Genomic DNA, 20,524 nt, shown 5'->3' with positions numbered 1-20,524 from the left:
GACTCCCGTCTCGTTTCCGACGCGACTGTGGCGCTCCCTCACACGACACGGCGGAAGTGGCCAGCAGACGCCTCGAAACAGCTGAGCGGCGAACCGCGGCGGCCGGCCACAGCCGTCCCTGCAAGTCCCTGCGCTCTTTGGGGTCCTCGGCGACCAAAAGGGCGAGTCCCGCGATGGGCTGCGACCGACGGGGGTCGCCGGCAGCCGATGACAGCAGCCCGATTGAACCTTCCTGCGCGGGGGAGGCAAGGCGAGCGTCAGCGGCGTGCGTTGCGGCAGCCGCGCAATTTTCCATCCATTCTGGCGGGGCGGGGCGGGGCCGAGTTCGAAGTCGGCGCCGCTGCAGACGCCGCAGAACTCGAGAACGACGCTATCGTCAGTGAAAACGGCACAAATCCGACCCAGAAACCACCTGGAATGCGCGGCTCGGGTCTGACGAGTTTGAAAATCCACAGTGTGGGTGCCGCCAAAACAGGCGCGGGTCCAGGGAAGACCCGTGGAGAGGGGGCCGGAGGGAGGAGAGGGGGAAGTCCAGGCGGGCGGCTTCTACAGCGCCCGGAGTCCCCCGGGCCCGAGGCTGCCAGAGGCACGCGCCGGCGAGAGAGACGGCCAAAAGCCTGCGAAGGGAACGGTGAACAGTGGAGCGACCCATTGTGAACAGTGCGAACAGTGCGTACAGCGTGCCGAGTGCCGGCAGTGTGCCAGAGTGCTGGGGAAGACGAAGGAACCGTGAAGAAGAAACAGTGTAGTGGATAGCTCCGGATTGGCTGCGGACGCCGAGACCAGCCAGGTAATGTCAATTTGATTGGCCAACAGTTTGAACTGGAGACTGTGATTGGCGGACGGCGATCGACCCTCACCTCGAGGACGTCTTCGCATTTGCGTGATTAATGATGTAGTTACTGTTTCACTAGAGATCCTAGAAATAAACGAAACACGAACTAGGAAATGACATGGGGGTGGACTGACTTGCCTGGATTCCGGAAAAAAAAATTCCGATCGCGTTTGAAGGCGGAGTCTCGGGCTTCGCGTGTTGCGAAGGGGTGGAGAATAGGAAGGGAAGGGGGCTTCCTGAAAAACCGCACATGCAAGCAGATTTATTTAAAGTCGTCCCGGGCGGCAACTCCGGTCGATACGCGTCCCACGTCAACCCGTTCCAAAAGGACGAGCTACTCCGCACAACGCTGCGGTCGTTGCCCTGTCTCTCTTGCACTCGTCGGGCGAGCCGGCGAGCCACATAGGTGCGAGAGAGACAGAGCGACGCGACGCTGTTCGGAAAAGCCCAGTGTAGTTAACAGCACGCGCTGGGAACACACTGACGAAAGACCGCGGCTAGGCGATGCCGGGGTGCGATGTTTCGGCCTCTGGGAACAGCACAGGGAAGTCCCAGGGAAAGCGCGGCACGGCCGGCACGGCGCGGCGCGGTGCGTAGGACGGGGCAGGGCCTCTGCTCCGCTTTGCTCGCAACTCGGAACCTCGGAACAAACGCCACAATATATGCGGCATTACGCCACTCGCCGCGAAGACTCTGCCTCGGTGATCACACGCTGTGGCCCAACGAGGCGTGCGGGGCGGGGCGGGCGGGGCGGGCGGAGCGGGCGGGGCGGGGCGGGGCGGGGCGGGCTTGGGGCGGGCACCATAACCGCCCCTTGTTACTGCAACACGGGTTGGACGACGTGGAAATACAGCGGGACACAATCAGCAGGCCAGTCGGGTTGCCAGTGCAGCAGAGAGCAACCGAGCGATTCTCAAGGATGCTTCGTCGCTCTGTCTCTCTCGCACTCATGGGGCGTGCCGCATCAGTGCGAGAGAGACAGAGCGACGAAAACGACTCTCGGCTTTACAGCGGTCCATCGATTTGGATCGCTTTGCTTCGCGCCTCGCGCCGCAAAGGCCTTTCCCGTCACCCTTTCTCTTTCCTCCACGCCGGCGTCCCGACCGTCCCGACGCTCCGCGTCCACCGCGCCTTTTCGCCAAAATTGCCCCCGTTTCTTTCCGTCGCCTTTTGTCTCGTTTTTGCTTAAACAACGGCATGTGCCACCGTGCCGCCGCCGTCCCCCGGACCGGCTGGTTCCAAAGAGCCGTCGCTCCGTCTCTCTCGCACACCCCGGCGGGACCAGGCGGGACGCCCTGCGCGTGCGACAGAGAGGCGAAACGATCCTTCCCCTGCCGCTGTCTGTCCCTCGGCCCTCGGTGTGGCCGTCGCAGAGAAAGCTCCCTTTTTAGCTTTTATCCCCCGAGATGGCGGCCAGCAGACTGATTCCGAGAGTCGTTTTCGTCGCTCTGTCTCTCTCTCTCGCACCTGTACGGAACGCCCTATGAGCGCGAGAGAGACAGAGCGGCGAAAACGACTCTCGGATCAGTCTGCAGGCGGCATGTCGCCGTGCCTGGCCGTGCCTCCTCCGCGCCGTGGCCGCGGCGCACCGTGGCGCACCGTGGCGTCGTCACGGTCCTCTCCCGAAGGGGAAAGCCCCCCCCCCCCCCCGGGCAGGTGTCGCACCTGCACTGCCACGCCCCAGTTCGGAGCGCGACAATATCAGTCACGAAGAAGAGGCACTACTCCATGTCCAGCCAGGTGAACGTTGTTCCGCGATCAAGGGCCGCAGATCAAGGCCGGGCGATTATCCCTTATCCTTGTCGCTGCGGTGCGGACTGATTCCGAGAGTCCATTCCGTCGCTCTGTCTCCCTCGCACCTACACGGGACGCTCCCGGAGAGTGAGAGGGACGGCGCGACGAAAACGACCCTGCGCCAAGTCTGCTGATGCTGTGGAAGGCCGAGTGGGGGAAGAAAGGCGCCGCCTCCAACTCGATGTGGAGCATCGCGATGCCGCCGTTTGGCGTGGAGGCCGACGGGGTGCTGCGCGGCGCACAGTGGGCCAGAAGATCGGTGGAGGCGGTCAAAATCCCGGACGCGTTTTGAGCTCCAGAGTCGCTGAATGGGACTCGAACCAAATGTGTGACCCCCACCGATGGAATGCTCCCCGAACGAGGAGTCCATTGGTGGAGTCACACGTTCGGTTCGAGTCCTATTCAACGACTCTGGAGCTCAAAACGCGTCTGGAGTTTTTGGCCGACGGCGCCGGTCTTCTGGCCCACTGCGCGGCGGCCGAGCTCCGCGACGCCTTGCTGCCCGTGCCGGCCACTGCAAGGGCCACTGTCGTCGTCACAGCCGAGGGCGTCGCGGGTCCACGGGCACATCCCGGACGAGGGGGCGGCGACGGGACGGGACGGAGGCTCTGCTCTGCACCCCGCATGCACGCGGAGCACGGAGCACGCGGCCGGTCAAGCAGTCAAGCGCGGAGGGCAAGGGCCACTTTCACTGCATAAAGCACAGCCAGCGCTCTGTCTCTCTCGCACTCGCGCGACGTCCCGCCCGCCCCGCCTGGGTGCGAGAGAGACGGAGCGACGAAAGCCGCGCCGTTGCAGTGGTGGCGCTCATTGTCAGTGGCGGGCTTCCCGTCACGGCATGACTGTGGCGTGTGGTCGCCGACCTGGTCCGGACTCCTGCGTCGCCGCCTGCATCGCCTGCGTCCCGGTCGGCGGGACGCAGGAATGCCAGGACCGGCGGGGGCCACTGTCGCACTCGGTCATTTGGGCACTGGTTCCCACCGGTTCCTCACAGTGGGCCATGGTAGTACGGCACAGCGGCTCGAGCTCAAAATGCGTCCGGGATTTTGACCGCCTCCACCGGCCTTCTGGCTCACTGTGTGTCGGCGGGCTTGAACCGCTTGAACGCAGTGGCGGCCAGAGTGCGCGCACTCCGATGGGTCTGTCTCTCTCGCACCCGTACGGAACGCCCCCTGAGTGCGACAGAGACGGAGCGACAAAGCGATCTTTCGGAATCGCTGCGCCGCCGCGCCGCCGCCTGCGAAGTCGCGGCTAGGCTGTCCCGCAACACTTGCCAGTTCGACGGGACTGCCTACCCATCACTATTACCATTGGAGGCTAGACCACACATGGTCGGTCGTATGCCATTTCGGGCGCGGGCGCATTGTCCTCTGCAGTGTCTCTGCCGACTGATTCGAGGGTTGCTTTCGTCGCTCTGCCTTTCTCGCACCCAAACGGGGTGCCCTGTGAGCGCGAGAGAGACAGAGCGACGAAAACGACCCTCGGAATCAGTCCGCTGACGATTCGCTATTGCGCTGTTGCAGGTTCAGGTTCCAGCATCCTCCAGGCGGACATGCCCCCCGTGACGGTGCTGCTGCTGGTGCTGGCGGCGCGCGGCGTCGTCGGCATCCTGACGGACGGCGGCCTGCTGCTGGGCGACCAGCTCGGCGACGCGCTCGGCGCCGGCGACGTCGGCGGGGCGCGGTGCGCGCGCCGCGTGCAGCGCGAGCTGGACTCGATGCGGCGGTCGGCCAGCTCGCGCTCGGGGCACGCCAACCAGGCCGGCAGCCAGGCCACCATCGACCTGGCGGGCTACGCGCTGCACCAGCCGCTGCGCTCCGCGCCCTACGACATGTACGTGACGGGGATGCGCGTGCGGGTGCCCGGCCAGACGGGATGGGTAAGTAGTGCGTTGGCGATGCTGCGCAGGGTCGACGAGAGCGACTCGGAATCGGTTTACTTGGATGACTGTGTTCGTGCTGCAGGTGCGCGTGGAGCGGTGCCAGTTCGACGCGCACAACCACAGCCTGGACACGCGCCTGCTGTTCCGCGACCTGACGGTCACGGGGCACGTCAAGCTGTACGAGGACGCGGTGCGGCTGGTGCCGGCGGGGGCGTGCACGATGACGCTGCGCCTCCGACGCGCCGGCCTGGGCTTCACCGCGGTGCCGGCCCTGCCGGCGGTGCCTGCACTGTCCGCCGCGCCCGGCCGCCACCCCGCCCTGCCGCTGCCCGTCGTCGCCATGGGCCGCCGCCAGGGGCTGGCCATGGCCGCCCCCGCGCCGCTCGAGGTGCGCACCGACGCCCGCTTCGTGGACCCGGACTTCGTGTCGGTGTACGCGCACGGGTGTCCGAGCCCCGGCGTCGCCGGCCCCGGCCAGCCCGGCCTGCCGCCGCACATCGAGCACCGGTCCGACGACGTGCTCGACCTGCCCGAGGAGCCCAGCCAGCATCTCTACCAGGTAACCGGCGCTGGCGCGTCAGTGCACTGTCAGCAAGAGCGGATCCGGAATTCCGGAATCGGCCTTACGGAGGGGCACTTTATTTTTACAGTGCGCGAGGCTCATGTCGACCCGGGTCAGACATTCGTAGTAACGTTAACGTTTCACTGCCGTTCTGAACTGACTCTTCTCCTCTCCTCCTTCAGGACAACTCGACCGGGAGAGCCCTCCAGCCACACCGCGACCGAGCGGCGCGCGCTCAGAGTCGCATCCAGGACGACGGGGACGGCGAGGTGGGCCGCGCCGACCTGAGCGGCGAGATGGAGGACGTGTTCCTGCGGGGCATCCGGACGCTGCTGGCCCGCTACATGGAGCGCAGGCTGCAGCCCGCGCTGCGCGACGCCGTCCTGGCCGGCATGGGCTACTCGGTGTCGTACGGACGGTGAGCCCGAGGGCCAGGCCGAGGGCGGATCCAGAATCGAGCAGAGGGAGGGGCAAAGCGTTGCCTTTTGCCTACATCCCAGGGGGATTTCTAGGCCCCCCTCTGCAAATCCACCCTTGGAGTTGGAGGTCAGGTTGGTGTAATTTATTTCTCTTATTTATGGACGTTGTGGAAGGAAACTCGTTCTCTCTCACGGCGGGTAATTTTATCCAATGAGAAAGGGGCCATTGTAAACAGTGATGACTTTAATGTTGGCTGTTTTTAAAATTGTGTTTTTTTTTCACATGAAATACATGACTTTAAAGATTCTGGCATGGAAGTTCGAACTGAATTCGGAAGACTGAATGTGTGTGGTAATTATTCTATTTATTTTTTTGATGAGAGGATGACTCAAAATAAAGCAAATTAATGAAGAAAATCATTCTTTAATGACTGCACAACCATGATTCATTACCTGGCAATGTTACACTCAATGGTTGAATAATACGGCACATGAAAATGTTACGTTTGAAAGGTGATGTTATGTTAGTACACTGATCAAATAATAAGAAAGACTGGTAATTTCATAATAATAAAACAAAAGCTTATTTGGCAGAGTACAAAAGGTAAAACATTGCATGAAGAGGGGAAAAGGACAGAAAGGGCAAAAGAAAACAATGCATTCCCAATTAAAAATAATCAAAACAGCAAAAGATAAAAATTATAATAAATACTAAATAGTGCTACAGACGACATTTTCTTAAAATATGTACACAGAAAAATATGTACATTAAAACAAGTTAAGTTAATCCTTAAATTATAAATGTACATCAGCAACAAAAATCTAATTGAAGTTGAATATACATATTTACTGTCCTTAGTTTCTTTTTGATACACACAGCCAAATAAGCTGCAGATGTATACTGCCCTCTAATGTGGAAGCTTATAATTACTTGTTCCAAAAAGAAAGTAAGAAAACCAGAAAATAGGACAAAAAAGCACAACAGAGTATTGAGTCGTTCACAAATTCCTGGTCAAATCAATTAAATATGAAGTACATGCGTTTCTCAGTATCATTTTCTAACTTTGTACAAGTGTCTGCAAATTTACATTACAAGTAAGATAAGACAGCACTGGTTGAAAAGTAAAATGAGGAAAATTTTAGTAAAAACAGCAGAAAGGCTAATTTTTCTCACAGACTGGCGCAAAAGTGGTCGCCTACCAACATAGTCCCACAATTACGAAATTTTGTTTATTGACTCCTGTTTTAAAGAGGGAAAAAAAGATGAAGAGTAAAACTGATTATGACTAGCATAAAAATATAATCCAAATTGCCCCAGCAAGAGAGGCCTTTCACGTGCTTGCACAATAATACAGTTCTGCTTAACTAAATATATACATCTAATATTAATCAGTACGACAATGGCGTTCACATTAGATTCAAAACGAATATCATTTGTACTCTCATAACCATTAATTCTTGGCCAAGGATATCAGCAACGCGCACAAATTTGATTTGTTTCTTTCGGTTTTATCATACAGGTAAATCACATGATCACATCTATTAACTCAGCATTAAAACAAGTTCATACCGTTGCGTATGTTTGCTTCACATAAATGATGTTGCCAAAAGTACAAAGATCAAACTACACAAATTATCTACACTATAATACACATGTCATGTAACAGGTGACATTATTTGTTTTTGGTTTACTGCTGATAACCCCATGCTCTCAGACGATTGGCAAAACCCAGAGATCATTGTAATTCAGGTACAAACGACATCAACATTAAAATTTTTATATTGCGATGCCTGAGAAGCGAAATAAGCCTTTTGGAGGAAGTAGATAGGCAACTAAAATATACGAAAGTTGAGGAGGCAAGTTAAAAATATTCCTCCACAAATTTTAGACTCTTTCCTACCAAAATGCCACAATATCAATAAATTTCTATTCAAACAAATAATAAATGAGCAGAACTAACAGCAAAAGGGATTCAACACTCAATAAAATATATAAATATATAAACATTCAAAATGATGCTGACTGGGAAGTGAAAATACGTCTGAGGCAAGTTGAGACTAAACGTTCCTTCATCAAAAATTTACCACAACAAGAAGATTTCATGATCCAAACTCGCTTGACACTAAGCCCTCAACAGTTATGTCTCAACCAGGTTATAATAGCCACTCTCAGGTATTCAGTGTTTTTTTCCTCTGCCGCTTCCCAGGGTCCAACAGATAGGAGATATCCAGGGGCTGCTTACATTGTTGATTGGCAAGAAGACGAAGTAAAATTCCATTTAGATGCTCTCGCTGCTTTTCTCTCTGCAACAATGAAAATAAGACAGTTAGCTTGACATGTCCTCAACAGCTGTCAATGAATATGACAATTTCACTCCATGCAGAGCTTTGAATGTCAAAAGACAGCAGGCAATTAGAAGAGGGGAGAGGCATCAAACTACAAAAGAGTAAAACAAAAGCAAGCAATGCACAAGATTTGGGCAATTAGCACATGCCTTTTCAGCAATAACGGTATCTCTTACTCGTGCAAGAGGCACTTCCTCTTCCTCCTCTGGCGCGACTGCAGGGGAGTGCTGCATAGATTTGGTGGAACTTGCATCATCCTGATTTCCCCGTCCTCGAGATTTTAGCGATGGGATGGGCAAAGTGCCATGTGGCTGTGAAAATTGTAGAAAAGTTAGTATGACAGTCAGCCAAGGGCTGTGGAGAAATTTTAACCAGGTGTGTATGCATACCGAGTATGTTCTGACAGGTTTAAGTCTTGTTTCAAATGTTTCAAAGGCATAGCTCTTTAGGCATAGATTTGCTCGGCTCTGAGCTTTGGATATCTTGTAGAACAAGCGACAACTTTTGTCCACTCGGAATTCACATATATAGACATGTTCCTCAATTGCCTCAATTGGACGGCCTTTGCAATACGTCATTGGGTCAAGAACCCAACACCGAGCCCAAATGAGGTCTAGGGAAATCATTTCAAATCTTGGAACACGTATGACTTCATTGGGATAAAACTTCCTTGTTGGTTCATGGAATGTTTCATGCGGCCACAGATAGTTGTGAACATAAGCAAAGCGCTCACCCCTGTAAGAAAAGAAAAACAAACACAATTAGATCAATAATAAATTATCAGCAATTCTTGACATGAGGATCTCAGCTGGACTTGCCTTTCATCTTTCCAGAGTCTTTCAATTCTGTAAATATCCATATCAGCATATTTGGGCTCTTTGACAGTTTTATAAGTAGCTTTGGCTTGAGATTCACCCTCTCCTTCAGTTCCATCTCTCAATACATATACGGTATCTCCTACAGAGCAAAACAAGGTTCATTATGAATTGTAATACTTAAATATTAACAGCATGACAATGAAGGGATTTGCACATACCTTGCCGAATTTGGAGATCACCTCTTAGTAGTGTGATGTATTCTACATGACCTTCAGGTGAATCATTTGGTTGTGGCTCCATGACAATTTCTAAGTCCACAGGCCGTGGCTGACAGATCTCACACAGGTAATGTTCGAAACTGCTGTCAGCTTTGACACAGTCACAATGTTGCCACACCAAACATCGTTCACATTGAATCATCATTCCCTCATCGCGATACAGCCCACAGATGCACCGAATTACTTCCTCTTCTTCCGCTGAAAATATAATGAAAACAAAATACAAAATTAACACAAAAGCAGGCCAGGCAAATAGCGTATATTAGTAGTGGCAGCAATTAATACCTGGATCTTTTTCAGCAACCAAAGAAGCTGGCAAAGCTTCGCCTAACACGTCTACAAGTTGAGGATGAGCATCCTTCTTGGCATCCATGTAAATTTTCTTCAGTCTCACAGATGCAATGCCCAAATTTGTAGTGCGACCATAAAATCTTAAATTGTTGTTTAGCACTTTACAAATATCCTGATCAAAGGCCTCAAGGCTACAGTACAGACCAGAGTTTATATTTTGCTCAATAGTAGAGAAGTCTAGGGGTTCACGTATTCTAACATAATAGAGAGGAAGTTTTCTCTTGTTTGGTAAAGTCATGAATGGATTACTCAAGACCTCATCTTTTTCATCTGTAACCATATTTAAGATACAATAAACAACACAAATCGACAAACAAACCATATTAAGAGAATAATCTTCGGAGATGGACCCACCTTTGGCAGACACAACAACATTGAAAAGTTCACGCAGAACACAGGCAAGGCGTGCATTTCGAGCAAGTTCAGGGTTATCCTCAGCCTGTGCCAGTCTCCTAGTGCGTACATTTCTTGGTATGGACAAAGCATTCAGTTGGGTGAGGAAAACGTCGGACTGCTTAACATTACTACTGCCTTGTCGATTGGCACCTTCTGTTCGCTGTGTAGCTTGTTTTAGTTTCTCTCTTAGTCTCTTGACCTTTTCCAAGTTACGAAGCAAAAAGCAATGATGTTGTTGCACAAAAGATCGCTGCTGATGAGACATTTGACGGATGTTCATAGTCAACCACTGATTTAGACGTTGAGCTTCCATTCTTTTCCTTTGTCTCATGTTTTCAGCGGCTCGTTCTCCATCATTCTTGCGATTGGTCTTGGACTTGTTTTTCCGGCCTCCTTTCTTGTCAGAGTTGTCTTCCACACTAACTTTTGAGGACGAACCATTTTGAGAAGAAGGTATAATGCTCACACGTTGGGATTTTCCACCGATCACACCTCGACATTTGCTTGACCCACACTTGCAAGGCTTAGAAAAGAAAAAATAACAAAAACATAAGATGATATGATTACTTGCATACAAAAGCCACGTAGTGATAGAAATACATACCTGACCCTCAGCGGCATTGAAGAGAGAAAAATTGTAGTCATATCCTAACTCCTCATTTGCCTCAATGTCTCGCAAAGCAAAAAGAGCCATACGGAATAGGCCATTAACACTCCATTTTTGCATCTCACAATTAGGCTCGCAGGAATGGTTTACAAATCGCCCTAGAAGCAGAATTATAAGTTAAGTAAAAAAATACCAAAAAATGTTCAAATAAAATTAAAAATAGTACATACCATCTCCTCCCATTCGATGACCATCAATAACCAAACCACCATCTAAATGGAGGCAGTAGTGGTGAGTGTCTTCAGTGTAGATTGTAGCCATTCTCTCCTTGAATTCGCGATCAGATACAACCTCACCAACATACTCCAAAATAAATTCACCTGTTTTGATTGGTAGTTTAGTTCGCACTCCCCAGCCCTGAGCAAATAAGAAACGAATAAATGAAATCATTAATAACATAAGATAGCTTTTAAGATGCCTAAGAGAGGCTCATAACAATATAAGTACCTTTTCTTTGGTCATAAATTTGTCCAATCCAGGGGCCCACTCATGTCTTTGAATTTTCTGGTTGGAACAGCGTTCTTTTAGAGGGCAGAGGCCAGGAGCACACTCGGCATAGACTAGGCGGTTTATACAGTCATCCCCACATCCCTTAGACGTGTCCTCATCAGGAGATTTGCAATTACAAGACTGAGGCTCATGAACATATGAAGGCTTAACATTATTATAGTAATCTGCAAAGAATTAATTTTTTTTAAAAACAGTGACAATAAATAGAAATTTTTAGATTAAAATGTAATGAGACACTCACTAGTTCTGATTTTTTTGTAGTTCCAAGATGGAACAGTATCACGCCCAGGCAGTTTGTTGTGAGAATGAAGCCACCACAAATCATAAGGAAGTTGGAAGTTCACTCTCCGTTGACGCAGCCACTTTCCACAATGGTATGGTGGAGGTAAAAGACCATAGGGATGATCCTCAGGTTTGTACTGCAAGCCTTTCTTACTGGCACCCACTGGTCGAGGTCTGCACAAAGAGTACATGATTTAAACCAAAATCAATAATTCAATCCTAGGCCAAATGCCTCTTACATAATGCAGTTTTGAATAAAATGTCAACTTACTCATCCATCTTGTAATAATCCGAAAACAATCCAGCGGGAAGAAAATTCTTCCTCCACCGTGGTTGCTTGGCATCTGCCGAAAAGGGCTTTGGGGCTTCCTCATCTGACAAGGCATCTCCTGGACCACCTGTGCTTGGACCAGGAAGTTCTCCAAGGACACTTTCATCCCTATAGTAAACAAGAAGATAAAAAATGGATGTTGATACAAAAATAAGACTAAAGGCAATGTATACATGAGCTAGCAAGCAACAAAAACCTACCCATCGGTTTCTATGCTGTCAGCTTCAAGTCTTGGCATAGTGCGGCGCTTCTTGCAGCGGGCATTGCGCAATTCTGCTGATGAAGGCAAATCATCAGCACCTAGCTTGCGCTTGTTTCTTGTGCGAGACTCATTTGTAGTCCTGGCTTTCTTTGATGTAGAACTGTGGCTTTCCTCTTTTTCAGACTTAGAACACTTGCTTTTGACAGACTCATCACAGGGGGATGCAGCAGGTCTCTTCATGTCACGCCTGGGCCTCTTTCTTGATACATCATCAGTGTCTGGGAGGGTAACTGCACTGCATTCTTCAGGTATTCTCAACATCTCTGGCAATTCAGCCACCTCATGCTCACTGTCACTTTTGGTCCCATCCTCTGGGCCAGCATCCCCAACGTAACTTGGCATTTCAGGATACTCATATGGCTCATCGACAGAATCATCACTTTCATCAGAACTCCAGTTAGGAGGCATTAATTTGGGTCCCTTAGTCGTACCGGCCGGCATTTGAGGTAGTGAAATATTTTCTGAGAATTTGGCTCGCATAGCCCGTAGCACAGCTTTGCTTGGTTTGCGTACCTTGCACTCTGCTTTTCCATCTACTCTTTTGGACAAGCCAGCATACATGTATTTATCTTTGTTGGGGATTCTGTCAATGTATGGCACAGGGGCATCCTCATTCAATGAGGTTGAAGATTCTCCTGATTTCATGGCACTTTGCTGAGAATTTGGTGACAAAGGAGAATAATTGTGAAGAGGAGGGGAAGACTGGTCTGATGGCTTTGCCTCCTCTTTTATGTCATTCGAACAATTGGATTCTTCAAACTTCAATATCACAGCTTGACTTTCCTTCATTGGCTCCACCTTAACATTTGTACCACTGTCACTTACTTCTTCCTTGAGTGATTTGATCCCATCATCTTGAATTCTAGAATCAGTCGCACTCTCAGCATCAGTATCTCCCTTTAATTCTTCTTCAGTCTTAACATCAAGAGGAAGAGATGTCTCCTTCTTTTTCTTTTTACGCTTGACAGGAAAACCAGTTCTGTTGCACTTCCTCCGTCTTTTGGTCACAGGGTTGCTGCTTTTGGTCTGTTTGGCATCTTTACCTTTCTGTGAAGAGGTGTCCACATTGCTGAGCTTCTCTACTTGGATTCTTACTTCTTTTAGATCATTACTTTTTAAACTTTCCACATCTGGAGGAATGCTATTCGCTTCAGACTTTGCTTCCGCCTTCACTTCAATCTCAACCTTTTTGGTGTCTGTCTCTTTGTCAAGATTGTCAGCCTTTTTGGGTTTGGGCTTTGACTTAGCTTTGATTTTGGGATCAACATCAGATTTCAAAACAGGGATGGGATCATCGTCTTCATGAAATTGGAATGGGTCAGGAGTATTGTTTTCAACACTTCTGTCTTCAGATGCCGAGTCTCTAAGATCTTCTTCAGAAGAAATGCCCAAACCACTTTTCTTTTGGCGCAAATTTTTACTTGTGAGGGTGAATGAATCAGAAGATGATTCTTCAGCTGGAGTAGATTCAGGTGCAACAGGCTCTGCTACGGTTGGTTTGTAGCAGGTTGTAGCCTTTAATTTCGAAAGGCCAGTGATTGCACTCTTCACAGGTGTAGCAGGCAGAGACACATTTAAAACAAAATGCTCTGAGGAAGAAGAAGGTTCAAAAATACCTGATTCAATCAATTTTGAGCCCCCAGGGGACAGTGCCTGAGGTGTAGGAAGAGGTGGCATCAATTTGGTTTGTACAACAGGATGATTTGCTTCGAGAGTGGGCGAGGAAACTGTGCGGCTGTTAGACCTTTTTGGCATCAGTGAGCTCGAGCTCAATACACTGCCAGTTGTTGAATCGACACTAGGCTCCACTTCTTTTCCTTTGCTGCCTCCAGGCTTCCCTTGCATTTCCATACGATGTCGTTTCTTGGGTGTTGTTATAACAGCTCTTGGAGTCAAGTTGATAGAAGGAACCTCTGATGAATATTTGCTTATGCATGCTTCAATAGCATCATCATAAGAATTTCTAGATAATTTTGCCTCAGCATTAGAGCTGCTGACACTGTTTTTGACACTTCCTGCTTGACTTGTTCCAAAGTCTGCTGATAATCCTGATGGAGGTGGAGGGGTTCTATTCATTGACAGAGCACTGCGCATACCCTCCAAATTGTCACTTTGAGCTGCAGATACTGCTCTGGATGCAAATTGGTTAACACTAGTCGGAGCAGTTGATTTTGAAGCTAAACTACTGTCTGCAGCCGATTTAATTGCTGAACTGTTCAAACCTGCACTATCTGAAGTAGCACAGCTCTTGGAATTAGACACTTTGACACTTGTTCCACTAGTGCCATTTGTCTTGATGACAAGAGAGTTCTCTTCAGGAAGTTGATTGTTTTTAGATGGCACAACACTAGAGCTTGCAGATACAGCACTTTTATCACTGGGTGGAGAACAACCTTGGGAAGATTCCTTCACACTAGGTGTGACAGTAATTAGGTTTGAACATGGCACTGAAGGAGAGTTCTTGACCAGAGTCAAATGGGAAGGAGGAGTATCACTTTTGCCACACACACTGGCAAAACTTGCAGATGAATCTGCTTTACTTAAGATGCTTGATTCACCTGCAGGAAATGTGTTTCCCACAGGGCTGCTGCTGGTAGCTGGCATGACTACAGTGACTCTGTGAGCAACACTTGGGCCAGGCAGTATGTTTCCTTTGGCCGATCCTGAGCTGTTGAACGGCTGCCTGCTACCCACACTGGAAATGGGAGGGGTGGGAGATCCTTTGGTTGCACAGGAAGTAACGGCAGGTGGCACATCCGCTGACACACTTGTTGGAGGAGCTACTTTGTTGGACTGATTTGGATTGTTAACAGACAGGTTTCCACGACTTCCTTGGCTTGTAGCACTGACTACGCTGCCTTTGCTACTTATACTGGAAGTGGGGCTATCATCATTGTTGCTTCTTTTATCCTCAGCAGAAGAACTGATGTCAAGGGACATTTCTGGTGATGATGTGACACCAGTTTGGTGGTTGGGAGCAGAGGACATGTGATAATGTCTCTTCTTCAGGGGCAATCTTTGCTCATTGTTTGCCTCAGGTCTCTGGCCCTGAAAAATTAAAAACAAATATAGAGCATTTTGGAAAAAAATATTCAGAAAACACACAATATAGAACAAGAAGGGTGGGTGCATACCTTCGGTGTTTCAACGGCGCTCTTTTTAGGACGCCGTTTTCCTCCTGTGCTACCTTTGTCACGACTGTCCCTGGGAGCGGGTACCACAGGGGGAATGGTATTGTCAGCTTCAGGTCCCGAGTCACGATCACTAGTTTTGGATCTTTCACTTCCTTTGCGTTTCTTCCCTATTCTTTTAAGTCTAAATATTGAGGGAAGTTTGGCTGCCTCACCAAGTCTACAATAATGCAGGACAAGAATATAAAAATAAATAAAAACACACAAAAAAATCAAGAAAAAAATAAAATCAAGTTTTACCGCTTTGTTGAAGGTAACATACCTGTTGGATGGTTGCTGAATGCGAGCTATACAACAGCACTTTTGAAAATCCAAGATAAGCTTTTCCAATTCTTGCAAAAACTTTGGATCAATGGAACTGGAACGACTTGAATGTTTCTTGTGGTTTTTCCGTTTATGATGCTTCTTGTTATGTTTGTGATTTTTGATGCCCCGAGGTAGTGAAACCACTTTCTAACAACCAAAACAAAATATGGTTACTTGATGCTTCTTAACATAGCATAAACCCAATAATAATAAAATGAAAGAGAAATAGCCTCTTACCTCACTGGGGCGTGAAGGTTTAGAGGGACGAACACTGGTTGATGAGGAGGCTGAGGATGGTGCTGGCTGAACAGAGGAGCTAGGCGTGGGCGTATCGGGTTTGAGAGAAAGTGATGAACTTGATGATAGCAGTGCAGCAGCCGCCGCTGCCAGCCTGGCGGCGTGGCCTCTTCTCCTTCCCTTCTTTCTTTTCTCAACACTAGTTGGAAGCCTACGCTTGGAAGATGATGATGATTGGTTGCAGCTTGGAGAGGAGTCTTGTTTACTGGATCTTTTAAAGGACCCCAAATCCTTAGATGAATTATTGGGGTAAGATTTTGACTGGGCCATTGGGGAATGCCCATATGTGCGACCATCAGCATTTTTCTTGACACGATCACAGGCGGTTGGTAAATCTACTTTCTGATACAATTTTTCTTTTTCTTGAACACTGTATACTGTTGGTTGAATGTACTTCACTTGGCTACTCTGATGGTTTTGACTACTTTGACTTTTCTTCTTTTTCTTTGTTAGACCCATCAAAGAAAATTCAGACTGGTCACATTGCACACCCTGGCTAGTCACTTGAACTTCCCTAGGTCTATGTGTTGTAAACATTAAAATTTTATCACAGCGTTCTTCACTCTGATCTGAGCTTTCAGACTCCTTCCGTTGCTTGACTTGTTTCCTATTCTTAAGCTTGCTCTGGTCCAAGCTGCAAACACTTTTAGATGAAGGCTTTGAGTTGAAAGGAAGACAAGGCTCAAGAACAGGAGGAACTTTTTTCGGCCTTCCTCGCCCCCTCCGAGCAGGTGCTGTCAACATTGGCGATGAAGACATTTCATCATCAGAGTCATCCATTGTCAAAATAGGAGGCACTCTGACATCCTTCTGTCTTTCCAATTGGTTTGAGCTCTTTTTAGGTGACTTAGAGCTTGATAAAGGGAGTACTGGCATTGAAACATGTTTCCTGCAGATCAAAATTAAGTCCATTAATTTCATTCAGAATCAATTTGTGGTCAACAAACTTTATTTCTAAGTTAGTAACTGTGCGGTACCTCCTGTGATCCTGATGGGCGAGTCCTCGTGGTGGTGATGGGAGTGCCTTCAAAGGATGTTGAGGGGAATGGGCAGGTGATGATTGATGCCATGGTGAACCATTTACACAATAGATACCACTATCAGGTGAAACATTGCTCACCGAGCAATAAACCTCCAGGTCTGCAGGACCTGGTCTACCCGAAGGCCCCGCGGAAGGCTCTACGCAACGAGCTGGCAATGAATTGGAAGAGAGAAACTGGGAGGGGTGTGCATGTTTCAGTCTGACAGCATCTTTTGAACTCTGGCTGCTTCCAGCTGAAAATAAAAACAAGTTTGAAGGAATTTACAGAAAATGCTTGTAAATAGAAATAAAAATCTGACAAGAGTTAACTTACAACTTGTGCTAAGTTTAGGCCCAGACACACGGACAGGCGCAGAGCTTCTTTTCCCTGATAATCGTTCAGTGCTCTCCACAAACTTCTGTAAAAGGCTCGAAGAGTACTGAGCTTGTCTGCTGTCCCTGCCCCTGTCCTCATCACTAGATTCATCCTCCTCCCCCTCATCGTCTTCTTCATGTTCAGCATCATCATCTTCCTTATTATTAACTGTGTTGGAACTTGGTTTTGGTTTGGGTGCAACTTGAATCCTTTTGATAGCATCTTTGACCACCTACAGTAAAGAGTGAAAAGCATGAGTTTCACAGACTTTTTTCCAATTTGATAATGATCAAAATGACACTGAACACGTACTTGCACTGGCAGCTCCACATCACTGCTAGACTCGTTGGCCGCGGACGTCTGCGCTGTCGAACTTGAAATGAGTTTGCGCTCAGACTTTTTCTCATCAACACTGTTAAGATCTTTGAAATTGTGAGACTGAGTCGTAGAGGAAGAACTAGTATGCGGACGTGTGGAGGTCACTTCGTTACTCAACCCCTGAAAAACAGGACATAAGTTAAAATTAGCGCAAGCGGTTCACTTATTCTCATCATGGCTCCTGGTGGACAGGCAACGCGGTGCACTCGCTCGGCTCGGGCGGAGCGCCAGGTGGCTGGGCCGGTCGCCGGCCGCCCACTGAGGCGTGGCGTGGCGCGGCGCAGCTGTCCGGCCGCGCCCGTGCCGAGCGCCGTGCGCGCGCACCCTATCTCCGGGCGATCTTGCAAGGCCAGGTGCACGCGCTGCGCCCCGCCAAGACAGGTACCTCCTTGACCAGCAGACTGATACCGAGAGTCGTTCTGTCTCTCTCGCACCTATACGGGACGCCCCATGAGTACGAGAGAGACAGAGCGACGGAAAGGACTCTCTGCAGCGGGCTCCAGCGGCTTGCCGACTTGCGGGGGAGTCGAGGCTTACCTTGATCCTGTCCGTCATTCGGCTGGGCTGCACTTCCAGATCCTTGCGACGGACTGCCCGCAGTGGAGACGGCTTCTGGGGTTCCTTCAGCTTCTCCTTCAGCCTGTTCTCTTCGGCTTCAGGATTTGTATGGGAGAAGTTGCGCTTAGGGTCACTCCGTTGGTCCTCTTTTGGGTGCAGGTTCATACTTCTGAACGGTTTATGTTCCTCCTCCTTCCTCATTGTGACTCTCCTTTCATCACTTTTGTCCCCATCCTTGGCAGTTTGACTACCAGCTTTCACATCACATCTTTCTTCATTCTTATCATTTCTAGGGACATTTAACCGTGACTTCACCAACGTAGGCTGTTGTTCATTGGAAGAGCGCTAAACACACAAAAGTGAGGCATGCAGTTAGAATTTGTATTCAAAACCATTAATGGAGCAAGAACTTAACTTATGAATAGGGGACCAACCTTATCAACATCTCTAACAGGAACAGGTTTTGGCGCCGGGCTAGAAGAAGAGTGGCTAGACTCACTAGAACGAGACGAACATGAACTATCACTTGAAGCTGAGTCTGAATCAGAATCATATGAATTTCGTGAGCTGCTCTCCGAATCCTTTACAAAAAAAAGAGGCAACAGTGAGGGATCATCTCAGGGAAACCTTAAAATCCAGACTTGTAAGAACTTAATACTTACAGAGTCACTTGCTGAACCTTGAGCCGTGCCAGACTCCGAGTCAGCATCCTCTCCATCAGAGTTGCGAGAAGAAGATTCACTGGAAGAATCTCCTTTCTCATTTTCATCATCATCATCTTCATCATCATCATCGTCGTCACTATCACTGTCATCGTCTCCACCCCCACCTCCTACGTGACCTCTATCACTTTCCGACCAAACTGAAGCCCCTGCAGCTGGCAGTGACGTGGAAGGAGAACCCTAAAATCAAATAGACATTTGAAAACCATACAAAGTACTGTTTTACACAAAAAGGTCGTTGAAAGGCAATAATGGAAATATCAAACATACTTTAATGGCATCCATGTCAACTGTTGACGGCAGGTCTTCAGGTTCTGAATCTTCAGCTGGTCGGTGGATGACAGCACTCCATGCTGAACTCGTCAAGATGTCTCCAGAAACGGGGGAAAACTGACAGAGAGGAAAATTTTAATAATTCAAGACATGGCTCATGAACAGAGGTGTTAAGTCAGAGGATAACGAGGAAACACACCTTCTTGACATCCACGGGGATGGATGTGCTAGGCAGGTTACTCCTTTCCACATAGTGAATGTCAGAGTATGGTGTTTTATCAAGCTGTGGCATGCTATATAGCTCCATACAGCTCTTACGGAGTAATCATTGCCATCTGAAATAGGAAATTTTTAGACTAAATAAAATAGCTCTTTGATTGGATTGATTACTACTAGAAGATATTCCTAAACAATAATAAATGAATAGGAAGTGGCTTTGTTTCATTCACATATGAATGGGCAACAAATCTTTGAATGAATGTGAGAATAAAAATTAATGACTGAAGAAACTGCAGAAGGCATTGTTTTTTTTTTTTTAGAAGAAGGGTTAGGGCGATTTGCCACAAAGGGATTAGGATCACATGACTCTACGCTCCGATTAAAAGTTGCATAATGGCCTTAAGTTGCAATGAACAGACCATTAACATGGTCAGACAGACAGAAGAACTTTTGAGGAAACTGTCAACCTATTTCAAATGTTCTCTTGGTTGAAACAAGATGTAAACATTGACCAAAAAGAGAGAGAAAGAGGGAACACACTTAAAAATGCATTGAATTACACCTACAAATGTGTGGTATTTCAAACAAAATATCCCAACAATTCCCTGGGGTCTTTAAAGCGCAAGGCACATCCGACCACCTGATGAGAGGAAAAGCAGGTTAATGAAACCATCTGCCCTTCGCCTTGCGACTGCGACTTGCGCTGCGCCTTGAACCTTGTGCATAGGCTTGCAAGACAGCCTTGCAGTGCAAAGTGCAGGCGAGCATCCGCTTGCAGAAGGACCCCCGAGTCGAGAAAAGGGCGGGTGACAGCCGTCAATCAACCATCTCAACATTGATGTCGCACCATTCCTTTTGGCGGTAAAAACATACAATGCACAGACGCCCCGTTCACAACACGTCGAACAAGTATCACTCAACTTCTCATTTTCACTTCACACACACGGAAATGGGTCACATCTCACTGTTCTATCTCACCCCCGGAAACTTAAGTCTTGGTTGAAACACCTGACCACTCAAACCGTCTTCTAAACACCAGGAAAATAGAAAAAATTTCACCTCTTCCACTATTATTTACCTAATTCTTCTCCATTCTTCATAAACACTACCAAGCCTTACAAAATGGCGGTGCGGTCGGTTAGCACTGCACCTTGATTCTCTTGGGTTGCCGCCAAAGGAAGTCCCACAAGAATCCAACCAGCTTGTTTACGTTTTCTTCCGTTTCTAGGTGACTCCAGGGCTCATTTAGACTGCTGTGCCTGATCATTCAAACACATAAATATTGTGTCACAATTCCAATGAATCACAGTGACCCATAGTTAATTTACTCGAAGCATCTCGGAGCGTCAACTTTACATGCAGTCACGCAACTGAACACATCTATTTGGCTAGTTATCTGCTCTAGTTTCCTTTGGAGATTGCTCCGAGGTGAAAAAACACGTGTAACAAT

General features: G+C 48.5%; 2 protein-coding genes across 6 annotated transcripts; one reads left to right on the top strand and one right to left on the bottom strand.

Annotated features, from left to right (window-relative positions):
• Nucleotides 1-359: 359 nt before the first annotated feature.
• Nucleotides 360-5,805, top strand: LOC117645028. The gene is made up of 4 exons (XM_034384908.1): nucleotides 360-790; nucleotides 4,153-4,508; nucleotides 4,594-5,070; nucleotides 5,256-5,805. Exons 2-4 carry the CDS (start codon nucleotides 4,182-4,184, stop codon nucleotides 5,493-5,495), a joined length of 1,044 nt encoding a protein of 347 aa, XP_034240799.1. The 5' UTR covers nucleotides 360-790; nucleotides 4,153-4,181; the 3' UTR covers nucleotides 5,496-5,805.
• A 95-nt stretch (nucleotides 5,806-5,900) lies between these two features.
• Nucleotides 5,901-20,277, bottom strand: LOC117645023 (microtubule-associated protein futsch). 5 transcript variants are annotated; one of them, XM_034384900.1, is made up of 25 exons: nucleotides 20,153-20,277; nucleotides 19,055-19,190; nucleotides 18,853-18,972; nucleotides 18,523-18,762; nucleotides 18,295-18,441; nucleotides 17,840-18,205; nucleotides 17,237-17,422; nucleotides 16,883-17,156; nucleotides 16,505-16,802; nucleotides 15,468-16,416; nucleotides 15,187-15,377; nucleotides 14,868-15,084; nucleotides 11,672-14,781; nucleotides 11,412-11,579; nucleotides 11,100-11,314; nucleotides 10,796-11,022; nucleotides 10,519-10,705; nucleotides 10,286-10,446; nucleotides 9,640-10,204; nucleotides 9,220-9,555; nucleotides 8,875-9,132; nucleotides 8,657-8,795; nucleotides 8,228-8,573; nucleotides 7,988-8,149; nucleotides 5,901-7,796 (listed from the first exon to the last, which is right to left on the bottom strand). In XM_034384900.1, exons 2-25 carry the CDS (start codon nucleotides 19,160-19,162, stop codon nucleotides 7,662-7,664), a joined length of 9,105 nt encoding a protein of 3,034 aa, XP_034240791.1. In that variant the 5' UTR covers nucleotides 19,163-19,190; nucleotides 20,153-20,277; the 3' UTR covers nucleotides 5,901-7,661. The 5 variants fall into 5 exon arrangements, with proteins under 5 accessions (XP_034240791.1, XP_034240792.1, XP_034240790.1 ...); XM_034384901.1 differs by having other exon boundaries at nucleotides 8,015-8,149; XM_034384899.1 differs by having other exon boundaries at nucleotides 7,662-7,796; nucleotides 20,134-20,198.
• Between the last annotated feature and the right edge of the window lie 247 nt (nucleotides 20,278-20,524).

The sequence above is a fragment of the Thrips palmi genome, unplaced genomic scaffold (genome assembly GCF_012932325.1).
Source record: "Thrips palmi isolate BJ-2018 unplaced genomic scaffold, TpBJ-2018v1 HiC_scaffold_18, whole genome shotgun sequence".
NCBI lineage: Eukaryota > Metazoa > Arthropoda > Insecta > Thysanoptera > Thripidae > Thrips > Thrips palmi.
This window is presented reverse-complemented; position numbering and strand designations above follow the sequence as displayed.